This window comes from Neopsephotus bourkii, unplaced genomic scaffold (assembly GCF_033783945.1).
Source record: "Neopsephotus bourkii isolate Nb327-2 ecotype Australia unplaced genomic scaffold, CSIRO-AGI_Nbou_v1 NB_1500, whole genome shotgun sequence".
NCBI lineage: Eukaryota > Metazoa > Chordata > Aves > Psittaciformes > Psittacidae > Neopsephotus > Neopsephotus bourkii.
Window position 1 is genome coordinate 52492 of NW_026901976.1, and position 12412 is coordinate 64903.

A 12412-nucleotide genomic window follows, 5' to 3' on the forward strand; every position below is an offset into this window, starting at 1 on the left:
TGCCCTGCCATGGGCAGGGACCCCTTCCACTGGAGCAGCTTGCTCCAAGCCCCTGTGTCCAACCTGGCCTTGAGCACTGCCAGGGATGGGGCAGCCACAGCTTCTCTGGGCACCCTGTGCCAGCGCCTCAGCACCCTCACAGGGAAGAGCTTCTGCCTAAGAGCTCAGCTCAGTCTCCCCTCGGGCAGGTTCAAGCCATTCCCCTTGGCCTGTCCCTACAGGCCCTCGTCCCAAGCCCCTCTCCAGGTTTCTAGCACATTTCTTGTATTACTTATGACTCTTCAAAAGACTCAACCCTAAACCAGGAAAACCACTGGACTCTGTATGAAGCCGTAACAAACTCCATGTGCAGCAAGAGCCTTGCTCTCCAGCTGCACTCTTCACCCACTCCCTGCCTCTGCTCCATCACCATTTCATATATGATTTTCAGAAGCATATCAACTACAGACCTCGTTTAAAGCTCCAGCACTCAAGACAGCCAGAAACTGTGCTTCAAAGTAGACAAAAACACCACTTTAATCAGGAGACGGAAATAGGTGCATGAATCACCAGTGCAGAGAGAGTTAGTCATCACACACGAGGAAAAAGGAAGAGGAAAAGTCCCTTTCAGCTGCAGGGGCAACGGCATTCCCCTTTGCATCTCACAGCTCGTTGCTTTACCAACCCAAATGCCACCGAGCACCACATCATGGATCTCCACTGGACAAGGGCTCACACCCAGTAGCTGACAATGCTCAGACCACAGCTGCCACCACTCACATCAACTCCACTCAATATTAAGCTGCTCAGAGAGGACACCAGGCTATAAACCACCATGGTTGCATCAGGGAGTACCTGGCCTCACTGCTGAGGTCCTGCTGAAAGCATCCAGCGAGACGGTGGTGGCCACGCTCCGAGCCCAGGCGCTCCTGGGTCGCTTCCACAGCAGTGGATGGGACACAGGGCTGGTAGCTCCGGGAGCCCATCTGCCTGGAGAGCCAGGGGGATGCTGCCACTGCAGCAAGGGGAGCTGGGCAGGAGATGCAGGAGTCGAGGCTCTGGGCTCTGCAACTGCCTGGACCTGCCCAGTCCACCCTGTGCGATGCTTCTTGGGGAGATCAGACACCTACGGTGGAAAAGACAGCGTTATCAGCAAGGCTCTGTGAACGTTATTAGCCCTAAACCCTGGCACTGAGCTGAGGTGAAGCACAATTTTAGTCCTTTCCCATTTCCATTCCCCAAGGGTCAGATTTAGCTCAGGAAGCCCAAGTGCTTTGCTGGAATGCAACTGAAATACTGGGTTTTGCTGCTTTTGGAGCTCTTCCCTTCCTCTCTTGATCTGACAACCATAACCGTCCACATCATTTGCAGAACCTGGAAGCCCTCGTTCCGTACCTCTCCTGGTTCACAGCTCCTACCCTGCCAGTTCTCCAATTTTCTGTGCTGATCTAAAGCTTCTCATGGCACTCCTACCTTGCCATTGCATTTATCAGCCCTTACACAGGGCCTTGCATGCTGCTATTTGCTGTCCTCCTTACGAGCAGAGCTTCCACCACCAAGGACTCCTACATTGCTTACATGTAGCCTTCAATTACAAAGGCTGAACATGGCCTTAGACCTGGCCTGGAGGCAGAATTCCATCACCCAGCTCTTCTCCCACTACTCCAGCACCTGCAATGCCCCTGTGGGCACTCGTTCTGCGCTCCAGGGTACCGCAGGGATGGGACTCCTCTCTGGGTGCTGCTCATCTTCACAACATCGTGAGTTCCTCTCACACTGCTGGAAATGAGAGAGGCCTCCCTGTGTCAGAACCACAAACACTTCACAGGCTGCAGTGCTGAGGTGATGCACTCTGCAGTCAGCAGGCTCAGGCTTCAAAGCTGTTCCACCAGAAGAAGATCACAAAGCCCAGAGCAATGCACAAGTACCCCCAGGGCTTCCTCTGTGTCACTCTTCAAACCTACTGCTCTGTGTGCATCCTACACACACGCTCTCAAGAGATTACAGTGCTCCCTCCTCCAGCACTGACCAGTTTCACCCAACCAGGGCTGGCACTCCACTGCCATGGCTTCATCCTGCACCTGAGCATCTTCTATAGTTCTCTTGGCCAACTTTGGAGGCAGGAGGTCTGTTTGCTGTGCTGGAGTTCTCGCTGGGACCTCCAAAACTGCGTATCTGGATGTACAGGCTCCAAGTGAGTTTTCTTTGCTGGGAGACCAGGCTCCATGACTCCTCACTACCAGGCACATCACACACACATATTCTTGGGCTCTTATTATCTATTTCCTTGGCTTCCTCAAGAGCCCAGATAATAAAACCAACACCAGAACTCACCAACCCTTAACTGTTTGATAACCCAAAGGCTCAACAACCTCCACAGACAGTTATTGTCCTGGAGACCGCAAACTGCCACTGTGTTCGACCACGTTCCTTCCCAGCTGACAGCTGCTTTGCAATCCCTTGCATGCCCAAGCCGCTGTGATGCCTTGGCCCTGCTGCACAGACCATGATAGCTCCAGTTACACACGCTGCTGCCAAGCAAAGCATCCCTCAGGGCTGGACCTTTTCTCTTGCTCTAAAGGTTTGATCTGAAGCTCATCTCCTCTGTCAGGAAGCAGCTTTTGAGGAGACATAAAATGCAAATAGAGGGAAAAAAAAAAAAAAAAGGAAAAAAAAAATTTTCCACACCTCCGCTTGCTCATGTCCAGCTTTCAGCCTGGGAATCCTCTCCCTTTTCCTTTTCCCTAATAAACTGCCTGAGTTTCTTCAGCAGAGGGAGCTCAAGCTTTTTATTCCTCCCCTTCCATCTTTGCCAAGGATCATGGAATCCCAGCCTGGTTTGGGTTGGAAGGGACCTCACAGCTCCTCCAGCTCCAACCCCTGCCACCGGCATTGACCCCTTCCACTGGAGCAGCTTGCTCCAAGCCCCTGTGTCCAACCTGGCCTTGAGCACTGCCAGGGATGGGGCAGCCACAGCTTCTCTGGGCACCCTGTGCCAGCGCCTCAGCACCCTCACAGGGAAGAGCTTCTGCCTTATCTCCAACCTGAACTTCCCCTGTTTCAGTCTGAACCCGTCACCCCTTGTCCTGTCACTGCAGTCCCTGATAAACCAGACGAGCCTGGGAGCCTGTTCCTGCTCTCTGGGCAGCAGCTCCCATCCTTACCTGGGCAGCCCCATCCACCACCAGCTCAAAGGCTGCTCCCCCCTTGCCGAAGCACAGGACATCGCCCGGGCTCACTCTCACTGCTGCATTTTGGACCTGGCAGCCGTTGATGAAGGTGCCATGGGGGGAGTTGAGGTCCTGAAGGCAGAAACTGTTGTCCGAGGCAGTGAATTCCAGGGCTGCGTGATGCTGGGCTACACCTGCAGACTGGCAACCAAGAGGCAAGCAAGAGAAACCTGATGGAATGCAGCTCTGCTCTGGCTACTCATTTGCAATGTCCCCTCTTCTTGCTGGATACCCAGCACAGACAGGCTGGAAGCCCTTATGCTTTGCACTGGTGACCACAGTGCAGAGAATCATAGAATGGTTTGGGTTGGAAAGGACTTTAAATCACCCAGTTCCAACCCCTGCCATGGGCATCCTGCTCCCCGCTTCCAAATCCCCGCTTCCAAATCCCCACTCATTTACACCACTCGGCTTCCTTGCCCCTACCTGCAGGACGATGTCGGACCCTTCGTGCCGGCCGATGGTTGTGGTGTGTGCTTTCAGCTGAAAACAGCCCTCTGAGCTCCTTAGGAAGGCTCTCATCATCCAGCCCCTTCACCTTGCACTCAAAACAACTCCTCCTTCAGCAATCCCCATCCAACACACGCAGCTGAGCACAGAACCCCTTCCCCAAGTTACACACTAGAAATCACACAAAATCAACCCAAAGGCAGCCCTGCTCCAAGCTGCCCAGAGCCTCGCAGTAGCCTTGGAAACCTCGGCCCCGCGGAGCTGCTGCTTCCTGCCTGTGTTTGCTCTTTGTTTTGCTTGGGCTGGTTTTTTCCTCCTCCTTTGCCCAAGCAACTGACCCAGCAGCACAACACAGCCCTGCGCCGGCGTTCCCTGCCGGCCTGTGACACACATGGGAATGGATGTTCCCATGCATCACACAGCTCCCAGGGCTGCACAGCCTGACAGGACATTGCTGTTCCTCCTCCCCGCTTTTATTTAGGAGTTATTAATTGCCAGGGTGGACACAGGGGCTTGGAGCACCCTGCTCTAGTGAGAGGGGTCCCTGCCCGTGGTACGGGGCTGCAACTGGGTGAGCTTTCAGGTCCCTTCCAACACAAACCGGTCTATGGTTCTTGTGCATGCATACACAAGCAGGGCTTGGAATAAAGGAGAGCTGCACACAGAACACATGCAGGAGAACAGGTAGTGAGTCCTGTCAGATTTTACCATGCTTCATTTTGAGGCAGAAGCAGCAGGTTTCACACAGAACTCTGCAAACTGTACTTGAGCACATGCCTCAATGTTGGCTTCCACTACCAGCATTTCCATCCCTTAATCTCCTTCCAAGTGCTTTGCCTTCAATAGAGCAGCTGAGGTTTTCTAGCCCCAGTCCACCTGCAGCATAACACTATGTGTTTCCTCAGTTGCATTAATACCAGGTCCTGTGGGTTGACATGGAAAACAAGTTACCCTCCAGAGATACTGCTCCAAGATCTACGGGCAACCTTACACACCACACGGGGAAGCACCGACCATACCAGCATGGGTCGTTGAGAGCACTCGCACTTCCCAGCATCCCACATCTCCCTCTGCTTTCCAAATCCCATTGAAGGACGAGGATGCAAGAGGCAGGAGATGCTCATTAGCTATTTGGGCAGTTTTGGCATAATGACTGCATTAGTCACAGCCTGTTTCACTGCAGTCACTGTACTTGACACCAGTTTTCCAGCTCTTTTCCTACACGAGACGTTGGGAAAGATGCTGCTTGTGCCACTCAGTTTCATTCAACAGGACTTTCTGGAAAAGAAGCTCGACGAAACCAATGACTCAGACAAGAAGCTTCATTTTATGAACCCAGATTTCCCAAGAGAACTCTTAGGGTTGCATTTCTTCACCAGGGAAAGAGGACCTCGTGCCTTGCCTCCCACCAGAGACAGGATCTTAGGGGCACATGTGCCTGGGAGACAGCTTCCAAGGACCTGCACCACCTCTGCAACCTTTCAACAAGAACAACATGGGAATCCCCCAGATCTCAAATCCCAGACTGCTTTGAGTTGGAAGGGACCTTAAAGCTCACCCAGCTCCAACCCCCTGACATGGGCAGGGACATTCTTCCACTCCCCGAAGCCAGGTTACATTCTGCTACTGGTTTCCTTCCCTTTAGTACAGAAGCCCCTTGGTCAACGATGTTATTGTGCCCACCTGAGATCATGCCTTGGGGCACAGGAAAGTGAAAATCCTGCTACATGACAACACAAATGAAGAGATGCAACGTGAAAGAACAGCTCATGAGAGAAACGGCCAGATGGGTTTGGGCCAGCATTTCCCCTTTATCTTCGTTCTGGTCAACCACACTGCCAAGTCAAGCTCTGCTCTACAATCTAACTACATCAACATCAGCATCACCCCAGCAAAGCCACATGGTACCAGCAGCAAGAGGCAGAGGGCAGACTGGCTACACCAACACCAGCTAAACATCCCTGGGAGATCCTGCTTTCCACCCACACCATCAACATTCAGACCATATGAGGGAACCCTTGGCTGAACACGATGACTTTGTCAGGGATCGCTTTGCTGGAAGCCTGGGATGCAGCACATGGCCGGGATACCCATGGAGCAGGATCCACTCTGAAACGCTGTGCACCACTTGCAAAGCCTGGAGAGGGCCACAGCCACGCATGAGAGTGTAACACACACAGACACAAGGTACAAAGTGTTTATTTAGAGCAGGTCTGCTCAGGATGCTCAGCAGTCACTGCACCCTGCAATGCACCTCCTGGCAGCCGCGCACCAGCTCCCAACCCCCTGGGTCCATCCTCCAAACACCCCTTTGCATCAGAACACAAAACACAACAGAGAAAACAAGCAAGGCAAGAAATCCACCCCTTCCCGAGGAGCACAGGGCCTGTTTCTGAGCTCCCACCAACAATCCCAGACCTTGGCAGGAGTTTGGGCTGGCTCCGGGCCACCATCCCAGCCCCAGCCTGGAGGAAGCTGCAGCAACTCTGGCAACGCGGGTACCCTCACTCAGACAGAAAAGACGCCAAAAAAGAAGAAAAACAAAAAGAACATTTTCCTTTTCCACTTGGAAAATCCTTGTTCAATATCAGTTTGGTGACTTGGAAACGTCTTGGTGGGTGTAAGGAGAAAAGGAGGTGAAAAGGTACATCATAGAACGGTTTGGGTTGAAGGGACCTTCAAAGCACATCCAGTCCAACCCCCTGCAATGAGCAGGGGCATCTTCATCTAGATCAGATTGCCCAGAACCACATCCAGCCTGGCCTGGAATGTCTCCAGGGATGGGGCATCCAGCACCTCTCTGGGCAACCTGTGCCAGTGCTTCACCACCCTCAGTGTAAAGGGTTTCTTCCTCACATCCAGCCTCAATCTCCCTCTTGTAGTTTAAACCCATCACCCCTCATCCTATCACAACACACCCTGCTAAAAAGTCTCTTCTCATGTTTCTTACAGGCCCCTTTTAAGAAGTGAAAAGCTGCAATAAAGTCTCCTCGAGTCTTCTCCAGCTGAACAATCCCAACTCTCTCAGCCACTCCTCACAGCAGAGGTGCTCCAGCCCTCAGATCATTTCTGTGCTCTCCTCTAGACCCTCTCCAACAGGTCCGTGTCTTCCGTGTACTGAGGAATCCAGAGTGGAACCACACTGGGTGCTCCTTACGTCAAAACACCACAAATGACACTTTTGGCACTTGCAGCAGACTCACTGGCATCCAGGTCTCTCTCCCCACAGTCTTCTGTAACGAGGGAAAACTCACCCTGCCCCTGTGCTGCAGCACCATGCACCTATTGCATTCTCCACACTGCAGGTTTCAGGAAGCCCTGACCCCTTCTGCACCCCCAGACCAGAGGATAAAACCCGGTACTCACTGTCGGAAGAGCCGCTCCATGGCGCGGAGCTGCCTCCGGGAGAACTCGCGGAACTCCGCGGCGGGGCTGAACACGCGGCGGCCGCCCCCGGGGGAACCCTCGAACGCCGCCCGCCCCAAGGGGCTGCCCGGCCCCGGCCCCGGCTCCGCTCCGCGGCCCCGCCGCCCCGACAGCTCCTCCGCCGCCGCCGCCATGGTGCCCGGATGGCCGCGCCTCCACGCCCCGCCCCGCCGCGGGGGGGTCCGGGCCCCTCCGCCGCTCCGCTGCCTCCGCAGCCCCCTTCGGGAGAGCCCGAGCGCGCAACAGCGGCGCTCAGCAGAGGGGAGGGGAGGGGGCTCCCCCGGGCTCCCTCCAGCTCCATCCATTATTGCCGGGGATTCGGCATCGGGAACCGTGGAGCAGCCCGACCCCAGCGGGGAAACCCGCGGGAGATGGCGCAGCACAGCCCGGCAGGGAACTGTCAACCCTGGCCGGTGCTGGGCTCCTCAGAACGAGACACGGAGATGCTGGAGAGGGTCCAGCCGAGGCCACAGGGATGCTCAGGGCTCTGGAGCACCTCTCTCATGAGGAGAGACTGCAGGAGCTGGGCCTGCTTAGTGCAGACAAGAGCAGCCTGAGAGGGGATCTCATCACTGCACATCAATAGCTCAAAGGTGGGTGCCAGCAGGATGCTGCCAGACTCTTTCCAGTGGTGCTCAGCAACAGGATGAGGAGCAATGGCCATAAACTAAACCACAGCAAGTTCCACCTCAACATGAGCAAGAACATCTTTCCATTGAGGGTGGCAGAGCCCTGGCACACGCTGCCCAGGGGGGCTGTGGAGTCTCCTTCTCTGGAACCATCCCAAACCCGCCTGGATATGTTCTTGTGTGCCCTGCTTTGGGTGGCCCTGTCTTGGCAGGGGACAGGACTGGATGCTCTCCAGAGGTCCCTTCAACCCTTATGATCCTGTGAACCTACACAAGGGAACCAGGTCATGCCTTGCCCCCAAATCAGCCCAGGGCAGCAGGCAGCTGGAAGCCCACAGCACATCAAGAGGGAAAACTGCCATGGCCAGAGCCCTGCCGCACAGCCACCGACCACATAATGCACCAGAAATGAGGCATCAGCCACGGTGTGCCCACAGGTGCCCAGCAGCACATTCACAGATGCTGATTCCTGCCTCAGCCCCTCTGTGCTGTTTCTCATCCTTTGACTTCTATTACAAATACCAACAAAACCCCAAAGGGGCTGTGCTCACATCCACGTTCTCTGCTGGAAAGCTCTGCAGAGAACTCTGCATAGGCTGCTCTGAGCAAAGTGGCTGCAGGGCAAATGGGCATTGGAGCTCCCCGTTTCCCTCAGAACACCACTGCTCCTCAGAAACCAGGGGCTGCTCCTCTTCTTCCCTTCCCACTGGTACAGGGACATTCACTGGGGCTCCAGGCAGTGATGCACTCCTCTGATTCCATTCTGCACCATGCCTTGTGCTCCAGCTCCCCAGGGCACCACAGGAGGTGGAAGTGCAAGGGATAATGTGGGCCGTGCAACAAGGCAGCTTCAGAGGCAACAGGACAGGACCCAGACGACTGATTTGACTCATATAGTCTGTACATTGGGCTCTATTCACACACCTATCTACACACACAATGTATACAATGGGCTATATCCACACCACCTTTTCTACTGCCATAGATCCCACCCCACACCATGGGACCCATACTGCAGGAAAATAAGGTCCTACACCAGCATGCCCTGGAGCTAACGGGATTCCAACAGGGGCTCCTCAAAATGCACCAAAGCCTTGTACTACATCTGACATTAGGAAGTCCACAGCACCATGACCCATTCCCACTGCAGACCTTGACCTACCAAAGGCCCACGTGGTGCCTCTCCTGTGCACTTCCCATCTTGACAGCTTCTGCTGTGCACTCTTTGGCCTTCAGCTTGCCCGAGCAGAAAGGCTTCTTGGCTCCAGGCTGCAGAACAGAGGGACATCAACACCATGTTCATGGCCCAGACCCCTCTATACAGCTGCCTACATTCATGGTGCACTCCATCTCCTGCAGTGGGAATGCTGCTGCCCCAGGATGCCCAACCTCTTGGGATGGTCAGATGGACCACAGAATCTCAGGTGCCTGATGGCTGCTGCATGAAGTGCAGGAGTTGGGTATCACATGGAGCATCCAGCTCCTCGCTTGCCATCTGCCTGGCCGGGGCTGCAGAAGAGCACAGCCACTTGCAGTACGCAGCAGCCAGACCCACCATGCATTCCTAATGGATCACAGGAACTAGGGAAGCACATTCCAGTGGGCTCACAGCTTCTGCTGAGACAGCACATTGGGCTCCTTCACCTTCCTGGCTGCAGCAAGCTCCCTATGAGGTGCCCCACAGAGCCAACAACACTCGGCACCTTTCAGCCCTATGGATCTCTCACCCCAATCCTCACTCCTCATTCACCAAGTGTCTCCAGAGTGCTCATTTCAGAGTGCAACATCATGCATCTGCACCCATGAGGGGAGACATCTGTGACAATGGACATTTCACACCCTCCTTACCTCTGTTGTGTGCACCCAAGTGACCAGAGGGCATCACACCTTCCCAGCCTCTGCACAGCTCTGGGTATCATCAGTGTCACATCCCTTCTGCCTGCAGGGCTTGCCTTGGGCATCTTACCAACAGCGGAGTGTTCTGGCTGTGCTGTGCAGCCCTCCCCTTCCTCTGCCAGCACCCCTGAGCCTGGAGGTGTTTGCTGACCATCATGACCTGCCTTTGACCACTCAAGCACTGGGACCTTTGGCTCCCATTGTCCTCATGGGTCCTTGCTCACCTGCTCCCGTGGGCTCCCCCTGTGCAGCTTGGCTGCTCGCTGCCTCTTCCCCTGGTTCAGCTGGAGCTGTGTCCTCTCCAGCGCCTCCTGCAGCAGAGCCTTCTCTTCCGCCTCCCTGGAGGCTTCCTCCTCCAGCCTGGACACCTCCTCCTGGCACCTCTGCAGGGAAGCCTGGTTCAGCCTGTGCACAATGGGGGGGACAAGTTGTCACCTGCATCAGCCCCTCGAAGCCAGGCTCTGCCTGGGAGCAACAGCTTCTGAGCAAAACCATATGATGCTGCTGTCCCTCCCAGGGCCATCCACCCTCCATGGCATGATGCTCCAGGACATCAGAGCATCCAGGACTAGGTCTCACTCAGACCCATGGCTGGCGATGGTCACCTTGCCTCTCAGTACCTCAGCTGCTCCACTCTGCCCTCGTATTCTTTCAGCTTTTCCTCATTTCTTTCCAGGCGACTCCTGAGGTTCCTGATCTTGTCACAGAGCAGCTCCAGGTCCTTCCGCCTCTGCAACCCTGCTTTTCCCCTCTCCTCTGGAGGAAGGTGCCTCAAAGACTGCATTCCCGACAGTTCCTCCACCTTCATCAGCCTTCCCAGAGCACTGATTGCATCCAGGTACTGCAGGAAGAGCAGGGAGTGCATTATTTCCTTGCCCTGCCAACTCCTCCACCCTACTGCATCCCACTGTTCAGCCATCCGCTTCCATCCTGCCCAGCTCAGGAGATGCCAGTGTCACACGGGAAGCACCCTTTGCTTCCCTGTGTTTCATTTCAGGGAGCGTTTCCCCTCTGCAAGCTTTGCCAAGAGCTCCTAAACCCACACCTGACTGTGGTTCCTTTGGGCTGTGTGCTTGGAGGCACTCAGGATGTGCATGGCACACAGCAGTGCATCCCAGCTCCGGAGCAGCCTGGGATCCAGTCCCGAGCTGCACAGCTCTTTGGGCTTGGATAGTTTTCCTCTTTCAGGATGCTCCATTTTCCCTGCTGGACGTTTTCCTGCCCTTTTCGGTGGGAAGAACCCCCCCCACTTACATCTGAGGTGTGTTTGAAGCCCACCTACGCTCTACAAGCACCATTTGAACATGTCCATCACTCACTCACCATCTGCTCACCAAAGTCCATCGTGTCGCCCATCTCCCAGCTTGCTGCCCCCTGTGAGCCCCCATTAGGAACACAGCCAGGAACCTGCACAAACAGGAAAAGACCAATGGAGCCCATGGAACGCCTGGCTTTGGGTTGAGCATCTCACATGCTGCCAGATTTTCCATCTCCCCCTCTCCCCTTTTGGCTTCTTTCTTAGGATATTAGAAAGCTGAATTCTCCCTATTACAGAGAGCACTTTTCTAACTAAGCACCATAACCCAAGCACCATAAACCACAAACTGCCTCCTTACCTTGCTGGCCTTCAGATTTGGCCCTGACACGGCTGTGGGCTCCTTCTCATGACCTGTTCTCTGGACTATTTCCTCTGCTAAGCATTTTGTGAGGACCACAGGAGGCTCTGAACCCTTCATCGTGGCAGCTGGAGGTAAAAGAACAGCCACTGAGTTGTCCCACTCTCTGTATGGCATGCTGAGGCTTCATTTCTCAGCTGCTTTTGAGGCTTGCCAGGTTTCCTCTTATGGTGACTGTGCATGGAGAGGTGCATGGGCTCTGGGGCTGAGCCTGCACCAGCTTTCCTTGCAGACACTGCTACTCCAGCCTGTTCTGCAGATGGGCTTTCAGAGCTCACACCACAAACAGCTCCTCTGCTTGCAGCTTCTCACAAAGATGGTGCTGCTTCACCATAGTGCTCTCAACACAGGGATATAGAAAATGGAAAGGGACTGAGAGAAAATGAGCTTGGGCATGCAGAAGATTCTCACAACATCCAGCACTTGCAAGACCCCAGCACCCAGAGCTCAGCTCCTTTGGGTGAAAGCTGCTCTCACATTGAGCAGCGCAGCACCGGAGGGTGGCAATGGCCGTGCACATCGCCAGGCACCTGCTCGCTTCCATCCCTGCCTCCAACCCCCCCTGCAAACACCTCCTCCTCCCAGGTGGATGCAGCTTCCCTACCTGAGGACTGCCTCTTCTCCAGCACCTTCACCCTCTCCCGGAGCTCAGCCAAGCCTTCCCGCTGGCGCTGGATCGTCTCCTCGTGCCTGAGGCCTCGGCATCTCCTGCCGACATCAGCCAAGTCCAGCACCGGCTCCTGGAAGAGGCAGAGCAGCCGGTTCTCACTCACACCCATCTGGCTCAGCATGAGCTCAGCTTCAACCCGGCTGCAGCACAGCCTTGCTGACAGGCACTGGTCACTCAGAGCATCTCATTCTGCACCCTTCCAGGGGGATTTGTGGGGATACAAGAGCAGCATCCGAGAGCCCTTTCACATTGCTGAGCCAGCTGCATCCTGGTGAGGACAGAAGCAGTGGAAATGCTCCAGAGAGCCAGGAGAGGGGTGCTGCATACCTCTGCATTTTGCTCTTTGGCTTCGCCTTTACGTTCCTCAATGCACACATCCCAACTCACTCTGCAGCCTGCATTTATGAATGATCTCAGGCATTACTCGTTTTTAGACCAGACCCATGCATTTCAGTT

General features: G+C 54.9%; 2 protein-coding genes across 5 annotated transcripts in view; both read right to left on the reverse strand.

Annotated features, from left to right (window-relative positions):
• LOC133220984 (EF-hand domain-containing protein D2-like) overlaps positions 1 to 12412 on the reverse strand; it is a 39322-nt gene that overhangs the window by 5691 nt on the left and 21219 nt on the right. For 2 of the 4 annotated variants that reach the window (XM_061369497.1, XM_061369498.1), the window contains exons 23-28: positions 11891 to 12026; positions 11227 to 11354; positions 10934 to 11017; positions 10231 to 10451; positions 9835 to 10015; positions 8877 to 8983 (exon numbers count right to left, since the gene is read on the reverse strand). In XM_061369497.1, coding sequence (XP_061225481.1) covers positions 8877 to 8983; positions 9835 to 10015; positions 10231 to 10451; positions 10934 to 11017; positions 11227 to 11354; positions 11891 to 12026 — 857 coding nt within the window. Of the gene's footprint in view, positions 1 to 7025; positions 7249 to 8876; positions 8984 to 9420; positions 9744 to 9834; positions 10016 to 10230; positions 10452 to 10933; positions 11018 to 11226; positions 11355 to 11890; positions 12027 to 12412 lie in introns of those variants that run through there. The other 2 variants (XM_061369499.1, XM_061369500.1) reach the window with 2 other exon arrangements.
• On the reverse strand, positions 185 to 4133 carry LOC133220991 (forkhead-associated domain-containing protein 1-like). The gene is made up of 3 exons (XM_061369515.1): positions 3636 to 4133; positions 3144 to 3350; positions 185 to 1105 (listed from the first exon to the last, which is right to left on the reverse strand). Exons 1-3 carry the CDS (start codon positions 3732 to 3734, stop codon positions 824 to 826), a joined length of 588 nt encoding a protein of 195 aa, XP_061225499.1. The 5' UTR covers positions 3735 to 4133; the 3' UTR covers positions 185 to 823.

Bases quoted from the DNA above. Each gene is read 5' to 3' on its own strand.
- LOC133220991 (XM_061369515.1), bottom strand. From the start codon at position 3,734: ATGATGAGAGCCTTCCTAAGGAGCTCAGAGGGCTGTTTTCAGCTGAAA. The intron at 3,351-3,635 runs GTAGGGGCAAGG...CTTGGTTGCCAG, and splicing joins GGTCCGACATCGTCCTGCAG to TCTGCAGGTGTAGCCCAGCA. The intron at 1,106-3,143 runs GTAAGGATGGGA...TTTCCACCGTAG, and splicing joins TGGTGGATGGGGCTGCCCAG to GTGTCTGATCTCCCCAAGAA.